This window comes from Carassius auratus, chromosome 37 (assembly GCF_003368295.1).
Source record: "Carassius auratus strain Wakin chromosome 37, ASM336829v1, whole genome shotgun sequence".
Lineage (NCBI taxonomy): Eukaryota > Metazoa > Chordata > Actinopteri > Cypriniformes > Cyprinidae > Carassius > Carassius auratus.
The window spans coordinates 17,042,630-17,068,777 of NC_039279.1; the positions used below are offsets into that span (position 1 = coordinate 17,042,630).

The following is a 26,148-nucleotide window of genomic DNA, read 5'->3' on the forward strand; positions in this document are numbered from 1 at the left end:
TCTTTGGGAGTGACAAGATTGGACAGGATTAGGAACGAGTACATCAGAGGGACAGCTCATGTTGGACGTTTGGGAGACAAAGTTAGGGAGGCCAGATTAAGATGGTTTGGACATGTTCAGAGGAGGGAGAGTGAGTATATTGGTAGGAGAATGTTGGACATGGAGCTGCCTGGCAGGAGGCAAAGAGGAAGACCAAAGAGGAGGTATATAGATGGAATTAATGAGGATTTGAAGCAAGTGGATGCAAGTGTTAAGGATGCAGAAGATAGGGATAGGTGGATAGAGATGATTCGCTGTGGCGACCCCTGAAGGGAAAAGCCGAAAGAAGAAGAAGAAGAAGTGATGTCACTAGCGGAAGTGCAAGTGTCAGAGTGCAAGTCTGAGAGTTCAAGTACAAGTCTGCAGCCAGACCCTCTTGATAACAATGAATAGTGATGTGATTTGATATCCTAATATCATTCTTATTAAGTGTTCAAAGTCAGGCCGAAATACAACATTTCATTCTGAGCTGACAAATAAATTCATGTTTCATTCTCAACCACACACAAAACACACTAATATCTTAAAATGGAATGATTGCAGATTAGTGTGACATGTTTGGCTGTCCTCCTGCATCCCGCTGTGCCTCCTCCAGCATCTGCCTGTACTGGCTTTTGAAGAACCCAGCCTTGTAAAAGGAGAAAATAAGCAGAAATAAAGCATTTTACAATATAGATAGTGGTGGTGGGTGGAACTGAAAGGCCACTGATTAAAATTGACTGCATGATGTGATGTACCTTATAGAGGACCCCTGTGATGAGAGCCAGGAGCAGCAGTCCTCCTATTACACCCCCAATGATCTCTTTAGTCAGATTCACCTCCTCATACACCTCCACTTGAGTATTAACCTCCTCATACACCTCCACTTGAGTATTAATCTAAATAAACGGAAACATGTGACTATTTAGTGCAGTCAGATCACACTCAAGAAGTCACAATTCCCACACAGATGTCCCATGTCAAACGACAGATATGAGATTCTAATTTTGGCTACTTAATTCATTAATACAACTGGTGTATACAATAATACACTGAATTCAGTAGATACTGTATGAACTTTCAATTGAACATTGCAGTCGAGCATGAAATTAAGGTTCCGTTACTTTCAATTCAGTAAGAAATGTTTTCTAAACATTTTAAAAAATCTTACAGACCCCAGACATTTGGATGGTAATGCATTGTCTCTGTCAAAATCAACAGAAATTGTGTGACTTCCTGACACTTGTACACAGTAACACAGCCACACATCTACAGGAAGTATATAAGTGTAAATTATGTTGAGTGTAACTATGCAAAAAGCCTTTTTGTATGGGGTAGGTTTAGGTTTCTGGTTGGTTTAGGGCAGGGATCCTCAAATCTGGACCTCAAGATCCACTTTCCTGCAGAGTTTAGCTCTAACCCTAATCAAGCACACCTGAGCATGCTAATCAATGCCAATCATTGTCTTTGGGATTATTCGAAAATCACAAGCAGGTGACTTTGATCAGGGTTGGAGCTAAACTCTGCAGCGCATTAGACCTTCAGGGCAAGATTTGAGGAAGGGGTGTTTAGAAGATAAAAATATTGATTGGTCACTATAAAGGTAATAGAAATCTAAGGAAAGTCCCCACAATTTAAAGAAACAAACTTGTTTCTTTGTGTGTTTGTGTGTGTAGAGATCAAATGAACACAAGTCACAAACTGTAAAACAATAAATTGCAGTTACAGGAATTTTCAATTAAACGGAGAATGGCTTTGAGAGCTCTTCATACAATCACTGGACTTGACATGACATCTCACTAAATTACCTGAACAGATGGTGCAGTTTGTTGAGAATCAGAGTAAAATAAAACATATTTGCTCTTGTCATAATCCATAGATGCTGAACTGACCAGCTGAAAAACAGCAGCACTGAGTCCAATCTAAGAGAGACACAGATTATGACATTACAAAATGATGACAAAAATATGAATATATGGTCTGTTTTGTGATATGAATCTGCTTTTAAATCAGAGACCTGATCAATCCATCCAGAGCTCACATTGCCAGTTATATTATAGAACATCTTTTCATTCTTTATAAGAGTGACGTCACAGCTGAACTCGGAACACTCCGCCACAGAGCAGTTCTGACACACACACACACACACACACACACACAAATGTAAAAAATTATGGAACACAGTGAATTATTAAATAAAACAGGAAATCAAATGTGGTAAAAATAAAAAATAAAAACTCAAAAAGTGTCCTCACCACTGTAAGTTGACCTTTAATAATGTCCATAAAATTGGCAATAACAGGCTTTGTTGTTTTCTCCCATTTACAGCCAGAAATCTTTCAAATTAATAAATAAATACATACAAAATTAAAAGGGCACCACAGATTTCAACATGGGTTACTTTTTTTTTTTTTTTTTGGTGACATTATCAAACTAGCTTCTGAATAATAATGGGTGAAGGATGAGATCCTGTTGTTGTTTTTTTCTTTTCTTTTTTTCAGAAATTATTTAATTAAAAGAATCAGTGTATAACTTTTAATATAAGAAACACACTTGCAGACTTGAATTAGTCCAGATATCAGCATCACCAACTTTCACTGGTACTCTGATGAAAACCTTGAAAGTTAATTCTCTAAACTCATTTTCAATCTGAAAGGATAAAAATAAGGAAGTGTTATGTACAGTGTAGACATTTTGTTATTTGTGTTCTTCTGTTATAGATCTTAAAAATGAGATGCTCAGGGTTATTAGCATTATTTAATACTAACAATAAAAACCATTAAAAAAATACTTGATATAAACTGAACAATAACAGCAATAATATAAATTTTTTTTTATTATAGCTAGTTGCCAAGGAAAAATTTTATCATTTTCATTGAAACTACGAAAATAACCAGAACTAACATTTAATAAAAATCTTTATAGACATATATATATATATATATATATATATACATATATATATATATATATATATATATATATATATATATATATATATATATATAGATATATATATATATATATATATATATATAGCAAATTAAAAAAAGATACAACCAATTTACTAAAACTTTAACTAAAATTGAAATGAGAACAGATTAAAAATAAATAAATTAAAAATTCAAAACATTAACAAAAACAGTATAGCAATGATATTAAAATATAGTTGTAAATAAAGCGGTTTATTTGACAAGAAAATACTATTTCAGTTTTACTACTTCAAAACTTATTAAATTCAAAGTTCAATTATTTGTGTAATTTACTATCAGTTTTCTGAGAGAAAATTGTTTCTGTGCCAAATTGTTTTTTCAGTGTACTTACAGATACAGAATTTGATACAGAATACCTTTATTATCTGCTGGACTGGTTTCATAAGATCCCTTTTCCCTGAAGTAAAACGAATGTGGATGGTGGAATGATCATCCCTGTCATTAAAAATGAAGAAAGACAATAACAAAGTTACAGTACAGGATAAAGAAAAATGAGGTATTGTTTACGATTTATGCAGAAACATGGAGCAGGGCACTAACCTTATCATGGCAATAGAGATGCCATATTTGACGCCAATGGTCTTTTCTTTGAGTAACTCACTCTCTTGAGAATGTTTGTCATTTCCACTGTGAAAAATTGAGGTTTTGTTTATAAGCAGCATTTTTAAGCTAAAAATTATTGGCCAGAGCTCATGGTAAAAAGCTGTTTTGCACTTTGTCTTCATTCAAATAACTTAAAGCACACAACAGTCACACAAAGATGATGTCATACCTCGTGACCGCAGCCTTAAACATCACATTTTGGCCCAGTGAAATTTCTTTAGTAATACTGTATGTAAACTCAAACACAACCTAGAATTTGGATAAAAATGTAAAAATATGAAAATAAGACTTGACTAGTTAAAAGATGGTCATTTGTCAACAGAACATGACATTTAAAGTGCCCGTATTATGCCATTTTTACGGTTCCTAATATTGTTAAGGGAGTCTCCTATAATAGAATTACATGCATGGAAGGTCAAAAAAATGCTTTTGTTTTCTCAAAATATGCATTTAATATCATTTCATTTTCCAGCAATTCTCAAACGATTCATTCAAAGAAGTTTAAAGATTCAGTCTCTCTAAACCCATCCTTTCTGTGAGCCTGCTCTGCTCGGTCGGTCAGGTGCCCTAGTCTTTGATTGGTCTACGGCATACATCGGTGTCGCTTTATAGAAAATAGAAACATCTATTATTTATCATACTTACAGGTTGTGATTCAGTGGAGCAGCTGGTCCAAATAAGCAGGATACTGATTCATCTTTCAATAGCAAGCGTTTTGTGAATCTCGCATTGAGCTCCCCGAGATAAGAGAAGAAGTCACCAACATAGAACATAGGCATGCATTATACAAATGTGTTACCCTACGACATGCAGCCGCACGGAAGTGGGATTTGAATTAATAAAAACTTGTTTCAGCTGTACAGAATCTATTCTTTATTTTGGGAGACATAACGTTGCATGAAAGGCAGTATTGGAAATGGCATATTAGGGTCACTTTAAGTTGAATGGATAAGAGTGTCCGTTAACAGCTTTAAGTTAAAAAACAGTCAGTAAATGAGTGTGTATGTGCACATAAGTGGGGCTACATGATAAATCATATTTTATTCATGATTTCTCTTGATTAACAATAATTGATGGGATACTGGCCTGGTTGTTTATGCTGAAACCATTTTTTTTTTATGTTACATTGTTCATTTACGTTATCTTGTATTAGAAATAAGCCTCTTCTAGCTTTCATTGTTGCCAGAAGGGCTGCTTTCACTATTTTCTGCAACTAAATCTGTGAGCAAACCTTCTCTGTGACAAACTTGAATAAATCTAAACATCAATCTCTACTATATTGTTTGCGATTGTGGTTGCTGAATACATGCACACATTCAACGACTTTGCTACAGTACATCAATAAAATATAAACAAAACAAAACAAAAAATTTACTGGTAAAAAAAAAAAAAGACAAGAAAGAAAAAAATGTTTAAATGTTTTGTTAGTTTTTTAAATTGGAATTTCAGTAATTTATATGCAAGCTTTCCATAAAGGGGGTAACACTTTAGTTTAGGGACCAATGCTCAATATAAACTATGAGATGGGGGGGGATAACATTTACAAGGTGTAAACTCAAAATTCCAAGAAAAATTTCAGAATTGCAAGATGCGAATTCAGAAATTAGACGAAAGAAAAGTCAGAATTTCAAGATATAAACTAAGAAATGTTAGTTTATAATTAAATATGTATAAAAATATATGGAATATCTATATATATATATATATATATATATATATATATATATATATATATATATATATATATATATATATATATATATATATATATATATATATATATATATATATATATATATATATATATATATATATATATATATATATATAAATATATATATATTCCATGGCAGAAACAAGCTTCTGTATATTTAGCTTTTGAGAGAAGATTTTTAATTTTTTATCAGTTTGTATAATGTAGTGTGTGTTCATTTATATGATTAATATAATGAATAAGGAAAGCAGACTTGAATAAAATAAACTATGTGTATGAGCTGATGTTCTCTTGATTAGTGCCTACCTGCACTAATATGCTAACATGCAAACATTTTGAGGTAATGTAAAAATACATTTCTTAATCGCATTTTTAATTTTTGAGAAATAGAATCATGATGACATCATGCAGCCCTACACACTAGCAAAAGTGTGTCGCAGATGTGGTTGTTGACCTGAGAGTTGCCCTTGAGGATGGGTTTACTGATGTAGCAGGTGGTTTCTCCTGGTTTAACTCCTTGCACACCATCCAGGGACACACATTCTGCTCTGCCCTGTACATGCAGAGAGTTTATCATATATTTCAGTACATATTCTATTGCGTCGTCAGTGTTTAACAGCAAATTTGCTTTAGAAATATCATTGTTATCATGATTAACTACTATTAGTTGCAGCATTTGTACCTTTGTGTCTGGCTTTACCTGTTTAGATGTTATTCTCCTGTAGGAAAGTCCAAAGGGGTAGTTAAGTTTGAACTCTGTGTTGTACGAGTGTTCTCCTCTGTTCTCTACAAACACGGTCACATTGATCTCCTGCATGATCCCAACCTCTATATTTCTAGCTCTGGATCACAAAAACAAAAGTGAGGTTAGTGGATGTCAAGATCGGTGGAAATTATTCATCTCTATCAATATTAAAGTTTAGAAGTAGAGCAAATGATTTGCTCACCCAGAGAAATTAAAATCCATTCTTAAGTTATCGATACACGTATTATCAGTTCCACAGTCTCTCTCAAAATCTAGCTGTAAAACAAAGTGAGGACATGAAAAATAAAAGAATCGCTCATATGTGATGAGATACAGTACAATGAGCTCATGTTCATTGTACATTTCTGCATTGGTTTCTGCTGGCAGTGGTGGGAACCATGACATATTTAAAGCATACCTTATTTACAGTCAGAAATAACCTTCCTTTGATTTTTGCATTATTTGCCATGCTAAATCATTATCTGATGGCCTGTAAGACACTAAGGTGTTTGCACATAAAGTGCATCATTTCTGCTCTTAACTTTACACAGATGAACCCTTACATTGTGGTCTGTGGTGGTCTTTATATCTTGATTGAGTATTGGCCGCAAGTTTTGCATTGTTCCAGACGGTAGACCCTCAAATGTAAAATGCAACTGATTGGACAATGGGTTCAGAGCATCTTCTGGACAAGCCTGGTGGAAAAAAGAAGTAAATGTTAATAACAAAACACTCTAAAATTATATATGGGTCACTCCTGTTATGAATTTAAATGTGCCCATCATATTTCTAAAAATGCTAAATAAATATTAAACAACGTTTTATTTATATATGTGTATATATTTTATATATTAAGAAACCTGAATGACCTCTCAATTTTTAGCCTCTATTCATCAGATTCACTCAAATCCAATCAGAAAAGTTAGTCAACAACAATAACAATACCATTAACATTTGATGCTTACCTCTATGAAAAAAATATGATTTTTGCAAACTTCTGGCAATTTAATTTTCATCACATTATTGTGGAGGCGGTTTTTGAACGAGAAATATGCTCGATATTTCTGTCGCTTGGCATCCAGAGTTATGGTGTAATTAATATTTGCAGCTAAATCTAGAACACATGATTGATCGTAAGCAAAACCATATTAGAAATGCAACAATGTGTGAGATTTCATGAGTTCACCGGTATACTACAAAACTCAAGCAGAATACATATGACGTAAGCACACAAAGACTCAGTTTATGTAATTAGTTTATGAAAATACCTGTTAGGCCACGTTTGAATCCATTAATGTTGAAGCACACGGTCAGGGTGTTTTGCAATGTCTTTGTGCAGTCTGTTACAGTGGTTGGTATTTTGGATGGGTTATAAGTTACTTTGTTTCCCAAGCGCACGATGGGCCTGGACCTGAATGATTCACATAACATAGATGAATGATTACTATTTGTGTGTGTGTGTGTGTGTGGTTGTATTCTGGCAGCATGAGAGGATGGAGATCTTTAATTTGTGCAGTTTTTCAATAAACACAGCTTCAACAGACATCGTTGTTTTGTTTTGTTGTGTTTTTGTAAAGGGCGTTTGGCTCTCTTTGCATGTTCACTTTGTAGATGCTGTTTCAATGCTTCCAACTACATCACAAAGGATCTTTCCAACATAACTATGTGATGCATGAAGTTGAGCTAGTGCACGACTAGCATTTGTGGTTAAAAAGTATTTAAATCTTTTTTTGGTTCTTTAGGAAATGGATGATCGTTTCGCTAGATAAGGCCCTTATTCCTCAGCTGGGATCGTGTAGAGCCTTGAAGCTGCACTGAAACTGTAATTTGGACCTTCAGCCAGCTGATTTCCATTGAAGCCCTGGAACATTTTCCTTCATTTCTTTTCAACAGAAGACAGAAAGACATTAATATTTCTGATGACCTTGGGTGGGTAAAATATCAGGAAATATTTATTCTAGAAGTGAACTAAAATTTTAAGTCTCTGCAATACACAAACTAAATTAATAAATAAATCAGTCTTAAGCCCCTTTAACACTGCACGTTGGTCCCGGGAAATTGCCGGAAAATTGGAGGATTGCCCTGTTTGTGAACGCAAACATGTCCCGGGATTTATTCCTGGATTCCAGGGGACCTAGTAACATTGCCGGGTTCAGTCACAGAACGAGCTCTTTGTGAACAAAAGCCAGAACCAATGCTGCAAAGGGTGTGTCGTAGCGAAGACGCATGTTATGGTGTAATTCTTTTACCATGTGTTTTGAAGGCGTATCAATGTTTGGGACAAAAAATATGTGCAAACTGTATTGAAGCAGAGATCATGCAGTTTTTCACTATACACGCTGATGCTGAGATCTTTGGCCAGTTTAAGTGAAAGTTAATGTGCCAAGCATTTTTGAGTCGTACATTACATGTCATTTCCTGATGTCACGTGTCATTCCGGGACCTTTATGGGTTGTGTGTGAACAGACACAGACAGATTCCCGGGAAATCACTGGCAGTGTGAATGAACCAAAATCTAACGATCCGGGAACAGTTGCCGGGACACATTACCCTTGTATTATCTGGAATTTCAGTGTGTGAGGGGCTTTGTTTACTTCTCCCAACACCAGTGGTGTGTGTCTTTTTCAGCCACACCAACACCTCTTTACCCTCCTCTCAGACCATGCTGCCAGTCTCATTGGAGTTGCAACAAGCCCCTCTTTCTAAGACAGTAAGATAATAAGACAGCCTGGGCTTTGTAGTCCATAACCGGTGGCCATCTTGCCCCGTATCTTCCCTCTAGCTCATACTCTCTCATGATGTCACAATATATATACATATACATATATAGAGAGAGAGAGAAAGAGTAGTTATAACAGACCTAAGAAGCAGAACTGCTCCCATGGACCCAACAGCAATATCAGGAAGGTTGTCACCACTCTGGTCTAGAGATGACTGACTCAATGAAATCCCAAAGAACTGCAAACCTGATTGTGCCAATGATCCAGCAATCCTCTGTCATCACAGACAAGGAATGAAACATATAATGAAAATATTAGAATCAGCCCCTGAAGTGAGTAAAAGTAATGCTTGGAAGTTGCTACTTCTGCCACCAACCATGTCTTTTTCACCTGTGAATATTTGGGATCTATTTGATCTACTCCTCCATTGAATATGTAGACACTGCCCCGTCCATCATCCTCTAAAGGAGCTCCAATCAGCACATCCATATAACCATCATTATTTAGATCTGCTGGACTGGCAAGAGAAGAACCAAACCGACCCCTCTGACCTGACATTCCCACCAGCACCACACCAGAAAAAGTGAACTATTAAGATAAAATAAAAAAGACAAACGAAGAAACAAATTCTTTAAATCTGAATTAATTTTCAAATTGTTCTTAAAAGTTTTAGCCCCATCACTTACCTGACTCGTAAAGGTGTAAACAAACACTTTGCCCTCCCGGTCAGGCTCCGTGTACATTGGTGCTGATACCAACAGGAGGTCTGTTCCGGAGTCACTGTTCAAATCCACCACACAAACCTCAGCTCCAAAATATGAGCCAATCTGAGGCTGAGAAAAGAGAAGATCGAACAGTAATATTAGCTTCATCTTCGTTCTGCTGGTTGCCATATAAGAAGGAATGGATGTGAGGTGATGGGGGGCTGCTTTTAAATATCCACATGTTAAAATCAAACTTACAGCAGCACTGTAACATCTTGACTTATTACACAATCACTGCATAGGGAAAATTATACTGTGATTTTTTTTTTTTTTTTTTTTTTTTTTTTTGTGGTTTTGATGCAAAAAAAAAATAATTGTGAACAACCATGGGAAATTCCAGCTCTTTGTTTTGATTGGTTCTGATACGTGATACAATGACTCTTCCTCGATGCTTGTATCTTGGTGCTCCAAGAATAGCATAGCTGATCCTTGAAACTGTTGCAACAGCCATCGAATAACCTTCAGACAAAATTCAGTAGTTCAGAATTATGCATGTTCTGAGTTGTTTCTGCAGTATATGAGAAACTGACTTTAAATTAACATATTCTATATTTTTGTATATTTCAAAAATACAACCTTACCCAGATAGCTATCATGCTCATTGCCTGCTTGAAAGGAGCTACTTGAATCATCTTCCTGGTAACCACCTTTCCACTGGAAAGCTCCAACAGCACTCATCAACACACTTCCCTAAACAAAGCAACATTAAACTGTAACTGGATTTGGAGAATAAACACCATCTCAAGCTACTGCATACCCTTCTTTTATTTGATGAAAATTTGAGTGCATTAGAAAAAATGAAAGGGTGAGTGTTGCCTTTGGGGTCACAGTTTTTTTGGTATTCAAAGTTTATTCCTATACAGTTTCAACCTTTAATGAAAATGTATAACTGGATACCCAAACTATGATCATTCACTTGGTCTGAAGAGATTAATATTAGGGATTTGGTAAAATCAAATATTATTTACATATGGTGTGAAGGCTGTGCTGAATCCATCCTGTGCAAACTCCATTCTAGAGGAGTCCCCTGAAGTCTGAGTTCCTACAGCAAAGCAACAGAAGGAACTGAAATAAATAATTGATTCAAAGTCATTTAAAGGAACTGTATGTAGAGCTGCTTTAAAGGGCACATCAAATGCAAAATTCACTTTCACATGTTGCTCGCATATAATGTGTCTTAGCAGTGTGTGGACACAACCAGCCTACGATGACAAAATTCATGTCCGCAAAAACCTAGACAGCAATATAAAGTCACATTGCTCAGGACCCGCTCATGACTGCTGACAGTGTGTCCCATTTTAGTATATGGCCTGGGACACCCTAGACAATTTTTAAATCTTAACAGATTTTAAAACCATAGGAGACCACAGATATGAAGACAGTATTTTAGTCTTATATAAAGTCTTATATTATATATATTATATTTAGTCTTATATCTTTATAAAACCGATTTTATAGCCTTATAATCTATTTTTTTAGGAGTGCAAAAACATTCAACATAGGGTGAACACAAAACACAACAACAAAACACAAAAACAACAATAAAACTGCAATGTAGTAACAGTAATAAAAAAAGCAGAAATGACAAATGTGTAATAGTAGAAGTATTTAAATAGTAATAGCATGTATAATAATATTGATAATATAATATATTGAAAATATGTTGAGATGACGGCAACAGTAATATCAATAATAATAACAGTAACAACAACAACAATAATAATAATAATAATAATAATAATAATAATAACAAAAAATGACAATAGAAATAGTGGTAATGAAATAATGACACATAGCTAACACATACCACACCTCTCCTTATATCAAGCAAAATATCATTCCATCAACATCATTATTACTGCTCAATGTTTCTCTTATATTGATAATGTTAATAATAACAATTATGTATATAATAATAATAATAATAATAATAATCAAAAAAAAAATAATTAAAATACTACTAATAAATTACTGATAATATTACTAATACCTTGTATAAATATGTATAATAATAAATAAATATATAATTAATTAGGATGAGTGTGTCAAATTTGTAATAGTTGAATGAGATCTGATCTGGAGTGTTGTGGTTCTGATATACAGTTGTAATGAGGTGAAAAATATTCTAGGGAGATGTAGTCTGTGAGCAAATTTGTCCAATTCGTTATGTCAATAGTGTTCCGGTATTTCCAGTTCAAGAATATAGTTTTCTTGGCGATGGGTAAGGCTACGAGGAGCATCCTTTTGTTTGTTATTTCCTGAATGAGAGTTGATAGTAAGGGGGATAATGGGATGCAGCAGCCCAAGAGGCAGGACAGTGACGTCTTTCCAAAAGTGTTTAATAGGTGGGCAGTGCCATGTGGTGTGGATATATGTGTCCGGACAGTTTTGTGAGCAGTGTGAGCTAATTTTGTGAATGTGAATCCCATTTTAGACAGCCTTTCCCCAGTGTAGTGTGTTCTATGAAGTGTCTTATACTGTATGAGCTGAAGATTGGCGTATTTAGTCATGGAATGAATATTTTTACAAATTTGAGTCAGGAGAAATCGAAAGGTCTTCTTCCCATTTGATTGTTGGTAAAGTTTTGGTTTTATTTGAACTAGTTACAATTTTTTATATTTCGGAAAGTAACTTTTTCGGGGAGGGTATATTAACTAAATCTGCTAATGCGGAAGGAAGGTGAAGATTGATGGTTCTATTGTTGATTTTGGATTAAACAGCTGATTTGAGTTGCAGATAATTCAAGAATTGATTGCTCCCTGTCAGGGTACGTACTAGACAGAGGACTCAGATGCAGAGTAAAGAAAAGGAGAATCTTTATTCTCGCCACAAAACACAAAATAACATAAACAATAATGAAATGCTCTGGCGCACACAGAGATCTTCGAGCTGGCCGGCACACTGCAGACCACTCGCGCTGCCAGATCTCCGAATTAAGGATCCTTTGACAAAAAACAGAAGGTGAGACTGATACTGAGAATCATGCAAAACATGGGCAAAGACAAAACAATCTACTCACGACCACAGACAGAAAAGCAGAGACATATAAGGGAGTGGGGGAACGAGCGACAGGTGGGGAAGAATCAGCTCGTGATCTGCACAACCCCGCCATGATCAGTGCTGATTGCCCAGACCACGAGCTACCAAATAGACAGGACAACACAGACCGCCGGGGAAGCTGAGACGGCACCCTGCACCGTGACAGCTCCCTATACAGTACTTCTGGGCTAAATAGCAAAATGAAACAAAGTTATTAGACTGAAAAATGTGATTAACATGTGTGATGCCCTTTTCTGCCCATTTCTGGAAATTGAGTGTTTTTTTGTTGCTTGTGAAATTAAGGTTGTTCCAGAGTGGAGTGAATTTAGATGGGGCCTGATTGGAGTTTGTGATTTGATGATATTTCCACCAGGCTGTCAGAGCAGAGGCTATTGTCAATGCTTTGAAGCATGGGTGATGTTTAATGGAATGACTGAGAAATGGGATGTCTGTTATGCGCAAGTTTTCGCAGAATGATTGTTCTATGTCTAGCCATATAATGTCCGACTGAGTGGGGTGAATCTATTTATATATGTATTGAATTTGGTTTGCTAATAGTAATAAGCATGGATAAAATGCTTAATTTTTTTAATGGTGGTTTATTTTTACAATACAATCGGGTAATGATGGAACCTAAATATTTGAACTATTTGAGAGAAGGTTGGGTTGGGATCATTGAGAATAAGTAGTTTATTTTTGGAAGTACTGTCATTTTGATTATCCCTATTCTGCCCTGGATGGAAAGTGGTGAATTGTGCCAGCGGTGAAGGTCGTCTTCTAATGTTTTCAGTAAAGTAGTGAAGTTGAGTCCGGTCAGCTCTGACAGCCTGGAGGAAACCTTAACGCCTAAATAAGTGATGTGGCCTGTAGACCATAGAGGAATGGTTGATACTTGGGCTACCACATCCCATTTGGTTTGATGTAGTGGAAGAATTGAAGATTTATTCCAATGTATTGCATAATCTGATATTGTAGAGTATAAATCAATGGTTTTAGTTATTTCTTGCAGAGATGATTGAGGATTTTGCAAAAATAGTAAAAGGTCATCAGCATATAAACTAATCTTATGTTGTGTTTGGGGTGTGTGAATTCCTCCGATGAGTGGGTTCTGACGGATGGCTGCTGCTAAGGGTTCAATGAAGATGGTGAATAAAGAAGGAGAGAGTGTGCAATCTTGCCTAGTCCCCCTGTGCAGTGTGAAGCTTTGTGATGTTAGTCCATTGGTGGTGACTGTTGCAGAAGGTGTTGTGTATAACATTTTAATTCCAATTAATAAACAACTCCCCAAAGCCAAATTTTTGTAATGTGGTGTCGAAAGTTTTTTTTTTTTTTTGTGACTATGATGGTTTTTTCCTGTTGTAGTGATGAATAATGGATTAAATCGTATAGTCTGCGTGTGTTGTTGGATGCCTGCCTACCTTTAATAAAACCAGTCTGATCCGGGTGGATTATGAATGGGATAATTTTTTCAATTCTATGTGCAAGAACTTTACTGATTTTTTTTTATGTCTACGTTAATTTGAGATATAGGACAGTAGTTTTACTGAAGGGTTGGGTCTTTATTAGGTTTAGGGATAAGTGAAATAGTGGCTGTGTCCATGTGCACTGGTAATCTTGAGTTTTCTTCACGTTATTCCTCTGATGAATAATGGAGATAAAATGGACCAGAAGTGTTCATAGAACTATATAGAATGGAAGAATATCATCTTGTCTTGTGCTATTATCACATTAATAAAGTTTTGCATAAAAGTTTCTAAATATTGTATTTATTTCTTGTGGAGAGTTGGTAGGTTTCCCAACTGAGTCTTTTTCTGTTTCTTTTAATCTGATTGGCCAAATATTTACTGGATTTGTGGCTATGATGGTAGCTTGTAATAGCTGGTTAGTTAAATGATTTGAAATGAAATAAACTGTCATTGGGTGACTTGATGTATAACCAACAGTATTGTTGTTTATAAAGGCTAAAAAGCTAAATGTATAGTTCATTGTAGATGGATAGGCCTATACAAATGTTTATCTTGCAAATGAGCAATAGTCAGGTGAGAATAGAACGTAGACAGCCTCTCACACACAATACCACTGTGTTCCCAAGATTCATTGCAGTCATTGAACCTTTGTTTTAATTGTCTGTCAATTTCCACTTACATTTCATAAGCAAAAGCCAGTGGTATCATCAGAGGATAAACATGAATGTCCTAATAATGAATCAGGAAGTCATTATTCATTATAAAAACAATCTACATTCACACATTTTCTAGTGACTGGTCACATCTAATTATTTATTTATTTATTTATTTTACAGTGTTGTATTTGGCTCAGTCAGTACTATAGGGAATACAATGGAATAGTGGTTTGCAATAAGGTTAGTGGTATACAACCCTACTCTAATAGTCAAATAATATGTTTTAATCATACACTTATTTGGGGCTGAGCCCCCCCCCCCCCCCCCCCCCCTCCCTAAAATGAAAATCTTAGAATCGCCCCTGGTTTATCTTCAAATGGGCAACATCATGAATATAGAGCCCAACCTTGCCTCATGTTTCGCTTTTAATTATTATTATTATTATTATTTATTTATTTAATTTTTGTATAACTAAGCCTATATTATTATATACTGCAATTATATTTATCCATTAGAATTATATATTTTAAATTCTTGTTCTTCTGATAGTTACATTTATTTAAAGGATTTGTTGAAAAGTGAGGGAAATTAAAAATAACCTGTTGGTACATTAAAACATTATTAAGCCTGCTGTTATTGTTTCTGAATATAATAAAATTCAACTTATACATGACTTATATATTTTTTCCCTCTAAAAAACGTAATTTATTTTAAGTGTGTTTAAAAAAAACATGCTGCAAAACCATGCAGCAACGAAAATAAGTCAATAGGTCAGTTAAAATTTGTTAGTGTTGGTTAAAAAATTAATCAGTTAAAATTTGTTACCGTGGGTTAATCTAGGCTATGTTGTTAACTATTTACAAGTTTCGTGTTTGTGTTTATCCTGTTTTTTCTCTTTTTTTCTTCATTGCTTCTGAAAATTACTTTAAGAAACAAAAAAGCCTCCTCCACCCTAAAAATTGTGCATGCGTTTTCACCTGTGTGCTCTGGCGCACGTTGCTCATCTGTGGACAATGTAAAGCTGTTTGATATAAAGGTTGCTGTCCCATTGTTTATTTTAAAAACAATCAAATTGTTATATTATATTGTTATATTATATTTTTAGTTTCATGGTAACATGCAATCGAGGTCTTCGGTTACTATACAAGATATTTTATAAGTTTATAAGTTTATTTAGGCTATTTAATAATAATAATAATAATAATAATACTTTACATTTATATAGCGCTTTTCTAGACACTCAAAGCGCTTACATAGTCAGGGGGTATCTCCTCATCCACCACCAGTGTGCAGCATCCACCTGGATTGATGCGACGGCAGCCATAGTGCGCCAGAACGCCCACCACACACCAGCTTATTGGTGGAGAGGAGACAGAGTGATGAAACCAATCAGCAGATATGGGGATTGTTAGGAGGCCATGATGGTCAGAGGCCAATGGGCGAATTTAGCCAGGATGCCGAGGTCACACCTCTACTCTTTACTCTTTATTTAACATGCAGTGTGACATTCTGACTCATTTCAACTTATAAGCTCCTTGAGATTTTAAAGTCAGTTTAATAGTATTGAGATTCAAGTTGAATCTAGTATATAAAAACTGAAGGTCTATGAAACGTCAGTCAATAAATATTTTTTTCTTGTTTTGAACTAAAATATCAATTAAACCATATAGCCTGTGAATGAATAAATATGCATACTTTTCATTGAAATAACACTTAGAGATTGTAGGTTGCTTCTGGTGTTTGGATTTGTATTTCAGTATAATGAGGTCCAAGTTCAATAATAGCCTACACTAGTTCTCTCTCTCTCTCTCTCTCTCTCTCTCTCTCTCTCTCTCTCTCTCTCTCTCTCTCTCTCTCTAATTAACAGCATTAGCTTACAATGAATTAGACTGAATGTTTTCCTGCCTTGCTAAATGTTGGGCTCATGATCAATAAGTTGCATAAGCCTCAAACTGATTTTGTAAAATCAAAACTTGCAGACGGTGAAGCTGGGTGCAGTAGGCGGGAGTCGCAGTCGCTGTGTGAAGCGGGAGCAGGGTCTGCTTCATCTTAGAGCCTTCCTCAAATTCGTACGTTCACAAATAACAATGATGGGGGGGGGGTGTTGTTCCCTCTACATAAGAAGTCATGGCAGAGACCTGCATGTCCTGTTTTATACAGTCTATAGTCCTGTCTGATAAACTCGAACCCGCAGTAATTGACAGAATAATCGACCCGTTATTTGACTGTAAGACTATAATTCATCATATGATCCCTTTAATTATTTAGCATTTTTTGCTTTTTGTATTGTCTTTTTGTATTATAAGTTTTCCAAGTTGTTAAAAAAAAAAATTCTTAATAAAAGCTGTAATTAATTTGGATGGATTGCTATTTAGTTGTCTGTTGGATGTATATATGTAGGCATTCATTAGCTGACTATTTGATGACTAGTCTATTCTTGGGCTGTGGTTAGACATGATGTGGATGTAAAAGTGCACATAAGAGCCATTGCACGGATGCAGTTTCTTTTGGTTTTGATGGTAATGCACCACTGAATACACCTAAATCCATTTATGTCTGCACAAATAATTTTACTCCAGACTACTTTCTGAACGAGGGACAATTCAAGGCAGGATTTGCTAAAAAGTTAAAACTCAGGGATGGATCAGTACCCAATATTTGTGATCCAGCTGCACCTCCAGAAGAAAAGAGTCTCACACTTTATATTTTAAATGATTATTTGCAAATCTACTTACAAATGGCTTTTCCTCTTCCACAGAAGACAGGGGTGGGGTGAGCAGAGCTAATTAGCATTTAAAGAGACATGCACCGATACAGGTCGCTGTGACCTGAGCTGTTTTTGACCAGGTAAAATGGCTGTTGTTTAACCAATGTTGCAAACATTTCATGAAGACCCTAAAGAAACGACCCTAACTTTTGGAAAATGGGCTACCAATGTCCCCTTTAAAGCTTTTTCAGAAAATCTGTTCAGTTATTCCAAAAATATATGTACAAGCAATTTTATTCTTAATTGTATTGTTTTCTTAGGTGCCAACTTACCTTCAATGCCAATAATGTTCTCTTCCAGTTTTTGAAGAATATTATTTAGTGCACTATAGTCAGTCACTTTAAACACATGATCATCATCTGGATCAGAAGCAATTGTCTTTAACTCCTCTCTTGCACTGTATTTATTAAAAGCATCGCCAACCTAGAAACAAAACAAATTGCTTCATTAAAGAGAAAAAAAGATACAGTGCATATTTCATTGAGATTTGAATGACATGTAAAGAAAAACCTACCCCGATTGCGAATCGTACTATGTTCTTTGCATCTGCCTGTGATGTTACAGATTTCAATGATCTCGAGTCATTAGACTCTCCATCAGTAATAACAAGCAAGATTTTTTTGGCTGATGGTCTTGCCCCTCCACCTGGAGTAAATAGCTCGTCCCTAGTATTTGAAAAAGAGATTTAGGAAAAAAAAAAAAAATCCCATAATATGTATAACTATAAAATAGTTTTTCAAGATAATTGTGTCTCCACTATTGACTTTAATTCAGTGTATCAATTTTATTTAGCTCATAATGCTTTATATTTAACTTCTTAAAGTACACAAGTAAACGTATAAGAGTATAATATACATTAAATGGGCCACACTAAATAAAATGTATTTAAGTTATTATATTAACAAGCAAGTCTTACACAAGTTTTCGGATGGCTGATGCAGTGTAAGTGCCACCACCGAAGTAATTGATACCTTTCACCTTAGATTCCCATCTGTAGTCTTCAGTTTTGAGTTCAATGAAATTGTAGTGAATAGTACAATATCTGGAGTATTGAGCAATGGCAAACTGTAAACCAAAAGTTAAAATTGATAAAGTCTCATTATGTGCTCTTTAACAGCACATTTTTCTGATAAAATATATGTACACATAGAAAGACAACTCCATGTGTTTCACTTAAAATAAAAACATTTGCTACATAAGTACTAAAAATATGTAAGGCTATTCCTACCTGTCCATCCCGCCCAGTAAAACGTTTGATTATATTTGTCACAAAAGTCTTCATGATCTCAAAATCATAAGATCCTACACTCCCAGATCCATCTAATAGAAAAGCTATGTCAATCTGACCAGGACAATCTGGAAGTGAAGCATTAGTGCATACGTATATAGTTAAAACGGCAGTAAAGTTACAAAAGAGAAGAAAATGGTTAACTTCAATAATCAATTTAGTGATCGTCATATTTACCTTGGTATATAGCGTTGGGGAATGGTGGTTTAAAATTATTGTTTTCTTGGATAAAGCACATGCCTCTGTAGTTGGTAGCTGCTACACATTTCTTTGGAATGGTTGGGCCACAAACCTAGGTGAGATGGAATTGAAACAAATTTAAAGGAATAATAAATCAAATGGTATTATAGACCACAACACCAACCACATTGCTCTGGTCAAATTCTGTTTAGTTGTTGAGACAAGAAAATAAAATTAACATGCGTGCCTCAATTAAATAAATCAAATAAATTATATAAAATCAAATCTACTAATTTTATATTACACATACATTCATGTCTCAGTAAAATTTATTATTTTTATATTACAAATACTAAATGTGCTTTTTTTATGTTTAAACAGTGTTCTCATATTATGTCAGGTTAATTTACAGAGCATTTAATTACATTGTTTATTTCATTTAGACATTTGCAAGTGTGAAACAGTTATAATATGTAATTCATTTGTAACAGATGTCTATAGTGTGCTGAATAACTTACCACCACTTTTGAAGATCGTGGATCTTGAACCATGGAAAGCCCAAGAGACATGTTGACAGCTTCTGGAGGAACTTCATTAACATACAGACAATTTGTTCATTTTCATTAACAAAAACAGCAAAACATCTGAAAGGCTTGCATTGATTGTGTTAAAGAGGGACATAACAAAACTAATTTGATCCTGTCCCACCCCAGAGGTCTTTCTTTATATTTTTATATAATTAAACGTCCTTCTTTATAATTAAAATGGTGCCATATAAAAACTAAAAGCATAATTTCATCAGTCTGTTGAAATGCAAGGCTGTTTTTAATTATCAGCTAATTTTAAATATCCATTTTATCAACAACACACCAACATATTGTTTCAAACTGGTTAGCACCAGCACAATTTAGCTGCCTTACATTTGGATGGTTGTACAATATTAATCACTATATTATAACACTATAGTGTTTTCAACTGCAGATGTTGGAAACAAGGTAACGGGAATTAAAACAGCTCATTTAATATTAAGTATATCCTTCTGATGCAGATGATTTTCTGAAGGTTAATCGCCTCCCTTCTTTTGTTGAAAATCAAAATAATAATTTCTCAATTGTTTCAGGCTATAGACCCTATTTATGAACATTGGTAAATTATATTTCAATTAGTACTAAACCACAAATACCATTAATGTTCAGTGATGAGCAGGTTCCATCTGTGACCGCACAGTTATAAATCTGTCCTCGTTTATCTCCGGTTTGAATTAAAGGATCACTCACAATCAGACTATAAGGAAAGAGGTAAGAATTAGTGTTAGAATCCACTAAATAAATTTATCATTTAATAGATTTCCTGTGTGAGTAAAGATGAAAGTAAAAAGAAACAGCTAAAAGCAATACGACACTTTTGTGGTATAATTCAATGTGCAAAACCTACCGCACACAACATCAATACAGCAGAAGTATGAGTAGTATGGTCTCTTGTAATTTTGAACATCACTGTACCTGCGCAATCCTTTACATTGGGAGTAAATTACTCAAACGTGTGCATCTAAATTTTGCATTAGATGATTAAATTTGTCACTAGCTAATAAATTGTTTAGATTCCACTCATGAGTGATAAAGTTAGATGTTTAGGCATGGGTTCACAGATAGGGTTTGGGTTGAACCAGTATTAGGCCTCTTTTATAAACGTGCCTTAGAAAATAACATTAATTGTGACAGAACAATGGCACTGACATATTTTAAGATGTCACTGTAAGCTTCTTTCAGGTAAAACAGACATGCATTTTAGTCTGGGACCAGGCTCAAGCATTGTCTATGGAAACGGGGGATATATTCTTACTTGCCTATACTTGAACAATATTTTGATTGTTTTACTATCAATGGATCCACAGCATATTGTATTTTATAATTTTTTCCCCTGTCAAAAATGACTGAGTTCACTCAAAATGATTTATACTAATAAATAGAAGCCACAGGCAGCTGGTTCTTTCGGTAGTGGGCGGAACTAATGTGTGTCTGCATTGTTAATTTCAGCCAATCAGTTTGAATCAATGAAGACAATAACTTTTAAGAGTACTATTGTTAGGGGTTTTTTTTTTTTTTTTTTTTGAAATCCTGTATGACCAATAATATGTCAAGCATCACTACCAGCCCAGTTCTGTCATAATAGTAAAACTAAATAAAAAGGTTTAGCTTTTATGCTTTCAAATCATATCACATTGAATGCAACTTTGTATAAGAAGATGTAATTTTTTTGAAGATCAATCATTCATTCATACAGGTCATTCATATATAAATCATTCATTTCAAGGTTTGCATATTGGGTAAGCTCAATGCTGTAATTTCAATTTCAATATTTGCCAGTAAGTTTAATATTTGTCAACAGGGGGTGCTGCAGCCAAACATAATCGACAATGATGATTCAGAAGTCACACAAAGTTTAAATAAGTATTTAGACAACCAGTATAATTGTTCATTATGTACAATCGAGCACAAAAGCTATAATCTAGTAGTAGCATTTATTTCAGATTTACCATTAAAGGGCATGTAAACATACTAAACTAACTGTGGTGGTTGAACTCTGTCTCATTGAGCAGCTGATGGCAGCGTGGTGAGTACTGACAATGTTTTACTTTTCAAACATTATCAGAGGTTGTGTTGCTCTCACCTTGATTTGTCTTTCTGTATAATCTTATAGCCAAAGGATACTTTCTCTTTTGGAGTGAACATTTTCCATGTAGAAGGATCAATGTTAAAAGCCATCACCGACTGAGATACTAAAGTGTTCAGAAAAAAGAATAACTTAGAGACTGCATTTTTGACAATGCATTTTTCCATTCCATTGCTTATTGGTAAATCCAGTCGTGCTAAAATACATGCTATAATAGGCTAACAGACATCAAACACCTTCTCAGCAGATCACCATGTAGCACCAATGGAAGCAATTACAATATAAAGATACATTAAAAAATGTATTGTAACTAAAATAATAATAAAACACTTAAAAACTTCAAGCCATGCTAGACTGTGAAAATAGTAACAGCTGAAAAAGTTGCAAACACTGTGCTGTACATTGTATCAGCAAAGTAAATGTTTAGATTTTTTGGTTTCCTCTTAAGTGTAATTGTTTTTCATTCTAATATATATTAAAATATAAAAATCTGTCAAGTGCATCTATGAGTTATGATTATTATTATGATTTATTTATTTATTATTATTACTTTTTCTTTTCTTTTTTTTCTTTTTTTTTGTGGAGTTCTTTTCAAATGCAGTGCATTCATTTTATTACCACCGTTTACAATTTCATAAGTACAAAGTACAAAAAGGCTTAAAACTTGCAACACAAGAAGGCACAAAAAGAGCAAACTTACCAAAAAAGATGCATAATATAATGCAAAAGTTCTGGTCCATCATAACCTGTCAAATGTAGATATGAAAGATGAAGAGTCAACCCATACAGTATGGTAAAGTGAGTACTAGATATGGTTGACAGATGTGAAAAGGGGTGGAAGCATCTAAACTTAAGAGGAATGACAAATTGATAAAGAGGAAAGGAGCATATTCAAGAAAGAAAAACAAATGCTCAAGATAAATTAATCTATTGAATGCAAAATATGCTTATTCTTTTGGTTCTTATATTTACATACAGTGCAGTTTATTAAGTAATGTTGTAGTTTAAAAAAATCACAATGAGTATGGTTGAGGATTTTAAATATACGTAAATAAGAAGCACTTGTGAATAATGTGCATATAAATGAGGTTTTGAAACTGAAGTTGATGCTGTTGTAAATATTTTAGAAGGTATTGCTTTAGTGTTTTTTGCCGACTAAAACTAGTGGTGTTGTTGACTTGAAAATGAACAAGAAATAACCCAATGGAATTTTGTGTCGACAAGCTTGACATGAAACTTCTTACAATGTGTTAAAAATGTGACGTGTATTTCAACTTTTTTAATTTATTTGTGTGTGTGTGTGTGTGTGTGTGTGTGTGTGTGTGTGTGTGTATGTTGTTAAATTAATAAATACTGGGTGACGTCTGTTGGTGACTTTTATGCTTTGCATGGCTCATTCACCTTTTAAAAGTCCTGATAAACTTAAAGGGGACATATTTTGTACAATTAACTGTTTGTATATAGTGTCTGTAAACAACCAACCTATAATGATAAAAACTCACTTCTAAATCTATAATCTCCATAAATCCAAAGCAGAGTCTGAAAACAGGCTGTTTTAGATTTTCTGTAAACCCCACCCATGACTGCTCCTACCCTGAGTGAGCTAAACACAGCCTGCGCTGTTTGTATCCTCGCTATAGCCCCGATTGATATCGTGTCTTTGCAAAATAAACATTGTAAATATTTAGTTTTTGGATGTACCAATGAACATAAATCTTCATAGACTCCTGGCATCTGAGCCATGGAGGATACCATGAATACATTTGATTTATGAAGGAAATGCGTCAAAGAATTTAGGTCAAGCCCACTGACCTATATAATGACTGGATTGCTCAATGAATTCTAACTGCCATCTGGCAGTGAAACCACAGTGTTTGAGTGGATCTTACTATTCCCTACTGACAGAGAGTATCATGGACTGACAGAAAAACAATGACCTAAAATCACCCGATTTGAATTTGAAATTAGTTTTTAAGATGGTATCTGCAATGTTTATGCTCTTTTTGGGCAGAATAAGTGCTATATTGAAATCATGTGGGTGTTGCTTACTTGTCGGCATCGGTAACTGAGACAACAAAAAATATATTTCTTTATGTACGCAACTACCATTACTAAAAAGAAGTTTATTAAAGTGTGCTATAAGTATACTTCTTTAAACAAAACAAAACAAAAAAATGGAAAGTATGCTTTTAGTTTACTTTTTATGTACTTCTTAGAAATGAGCTTTATGTACTCCTGACATTTAAGTGTATTTGACTTATACAAAAAGTCTAAATATATTTGAACTTTACGTGTGCTCCTAGATTCCGTGTTTTCATTGTTTTACGGTATAGGGCGCTAGTGCACATCTTATGTACAGAATAAAACAAAAACAAAAAAAAAACAAGTGAAGAGGAAAACATGTAACACGATCATCCTACATGAAATGGCATCAAAACTGTAATGTTATGGAATAAAATGTCAATCAATGAAGAGGTGATAATTACAGTCAAGCTTTGGGGTGTTGATCTACTCCATCTATGTTCTGATTATCATTCTGAATCCAACTCATAGCCTTTTTTTCAGCTTTTTGTTCAAAATTGTATTTTTTTTTTTTTTTTTTTATAAACTCACCCATATTAAAGTGTTTTTTAAAAAAAAATGCATCAAGCTAGAATTAAATGTTCTTTCTTTGGATGTTTTGTATGTTCAGATTCAGATATTCATATAACAAAATATATACAAATTAAAACCTAAATAGGGACATTGTAGTATGATGTAAAGTTCACTTAAAGAAAACTTATGAGTATACTTGCAGTATAAAACTACTAAACTAGTCGTTTACTGAGACTATACTTCAAAGTGTACAAAGTATTAGTAAACTATCAGTGTACCGAAAAGTTCACTTTTAGTATAATTGCAGTAAAAACAACAAACATAGAGGTAAACTAGTAAACTACTGTTATATTTAAAGTATACTTTTATATATTAGAAAGTGGGCCAATTTAGTCCCAAGGAGTATTGAAACAGTATACTACTATAACAGTGATATTTGTATACTTGCTACATAAAGTATACTTAAAAATATACTTAAACTTTACTTGAGTATACTTAAAATAAAATAAACTTGAAGTATACTGCTTTTTGGTAAGGGTGTGCAGGAAATATCTGACATGAACATATATCTGGTATTAATATCTGAAACTGATTAAAATATTCAGTGAATAACACAAAATCAGACAATGCTACTGTATTGCTGATGTACTGAAATTCAAAGCTTACCATGCATCATCTCGGACCTAAAGCTTCATGTCTTTAAATCCGTACTGTAGTCAGTGTTATTTCTCTTAATAAGTTATGATGTGTATATTTTTAATGTCCTGATTGAGCAACATTTACTTCAGATTATTAAATAATATGCAAATTATATAGCATTTTGCTAGCAAAAGCAATGACAGGAGTAAAATGTTATGTATATATGTTGAATAAATTATTAATCATTACCAATCATTACTTTGCTTCAAAATGAATGCTGTTAACGAAAATATTGTTGACTCATTTGCATGTAGCCTACTGCACAAATAAAAATACTATAACAAAATGACATAAACAGCTAAATGTACAAGGATAATTAAGGTATATACAAAATATACATTTTTATTCAGATTTCAGAATGAGTATATATATATATATATATATATATATATATATATATATATATATATATGCATGCAATGATTATTATGTTCCTCTGATTTACACTACTGTGAATATAACTTTTTAATATGCAGAGGAAATTCCTGACATTTAACAAATAACGTTCTCTTTTATAGATCAGTGGTTATGTAATTTATTTGTCCATATAATTTTATGCTAAACTGCTTTACAAATGAGAGTCAGTTCAACTCTGGATTTCACAAAAGTCGATTCTGAAATGCCAACTGTTCATGCTTAAACGTAATATTTAGAACGAGTAAAAATTGTCTATTTTCTGTAAATCACATTTCTTCATGCGCTTGTTAGCATGCTGTGCAGCTCCTGTGGCTAAAGTTACCATTATCTGTGACTTCACAAAGAGCAGAGCAAGTTGTTAGTTTTATCCCGAAAACGCTCACCGTCTGGGTCAGGGTATATTCTGGCAAACGGTTTACCAATCACGTTTCGCAATCGGCAAAGCAAACTGGTAAACGCCTCTACCAACACGCGATGGGTAACTCGCAAAGTCCGATGTTCTTCATGTTTTCCAGAAAGTAGGAGCCAGGTTTGAGAAGTAGAAGGTGGGGCAACAGTTAAAACATTTCAAAGTTAAAGTGCATGCTAACAGATATTAATAGACACGTTTCAGTCTATATTTCAGTCTATATTTATGGTTTAGGCCTATAACAAAACCCAATGTTAAAGTAGAGCGCAAACAATTATATTTGGAACAGTAGATTTTTTTTTTTTTTTTTTTTTTTTTTTTATTATTCAGTTCCATCACACAAAGAATTAATGTGAACAGAAAAACATTGCACAACCCAAAGCATGCAAAATAACTGCAGCA

General features: G+C 34.2%; 1 protein-coding gene across 2 annotated transcripts; it reads right to left on the reverse strand.

The window, feature by feature from the left end:
* Positions 1 to 529: 529 nt before the first annotated feature.
* LOC113056405 (integrin alpha-X-like) lies at positions 530 to 25,890 on the reverse strand. Of its 2 annotated transcripts, XM_026223173.1 has the most exons (31): positions 25,721 to 25,890; positions 22,327 to 22,372; positions 21,624 to 21,732; positions 20,137 to 20,237; positions 19,472 to 19,542; positions 18,951 to 19,065; positions 18,714 to 18,841; positions 18,402 to 18,550; positions 18,000 to 18,150; positions 17,758 to 17,908; positions 10,526 to 10,599; positions 10,139 to 10,247; positions 9,883 to 10,016; positions 9,480 to 9,626; positions 9,184 to 9,381; positions 8,934 to 9,067; positions 7,342 to 7,484; positions 7,039 to 7,187; positions 6,637 to 6,768; positions 6,276 to 6,349; positions 6,029 to 6,170; positions 5,783 to 5,881; positions 3,784 to 3,863; positions 3,552 to 3,638; positions 3,368 to 3,446; positions 2,572 to 2,667; positions 2,274 to 2,354; positions 2,036 to 2,146; positions 1,827 to 1,940; positions 777 to 917; positions 530 to 667 (listed from the first exon to the last, which is right to left on the reverse strand). In XM_026223173.1, the coding sequence occupies exons 2-31, from the start codon at positions 22,367 to 22,369 to the stop codon at positions 584 to 586; spliced, it is 3,426 nt and encodes a 1,141-aa protein (XP_026078958.1). In that variant the 5' UTR covers positions 22,370 to 22,372; positions 25,721 to 25,890; the 3' UTR covers positions 530 to 583. The 2 variants fall into 2 exon arrangements, with proteins under 2 accessions (XP_026078958.1, XP_026078960.1); XM_026223175.1 differs by lacking the exon at positions 25,721 to 25,890 and having other exon boundaries at positions 777 to 887; positions 22,327 to 23,875.
* Positions 25,891 to 26,148: the final 258 nt, after the last annotated feature.

Bases quoted from the DNA above. Each gene is read 5' to 3' on its own strand.
- LOC113056405 (XM_026223173.1), bottom strand. From the start codon at position 22,369: ATGATGGACCAGAACTTTTGCATTATATTATGCATCTTTTTTG. The intron at 18,551-18,713 runs GTAGGAATAGCC...TTTGGTTTACAG, and splicing joins TTACTGGGCGGGATGGACAG to TTTGCCATTGCTCAATACTC. The intron at 9,382-9,479 runs GTAAGTGATGGG...TTATCTTAATAG, and splicing joins TTTACACCTTTACGAGTCAG to TTCACTTTTTCTGGTGTGGT.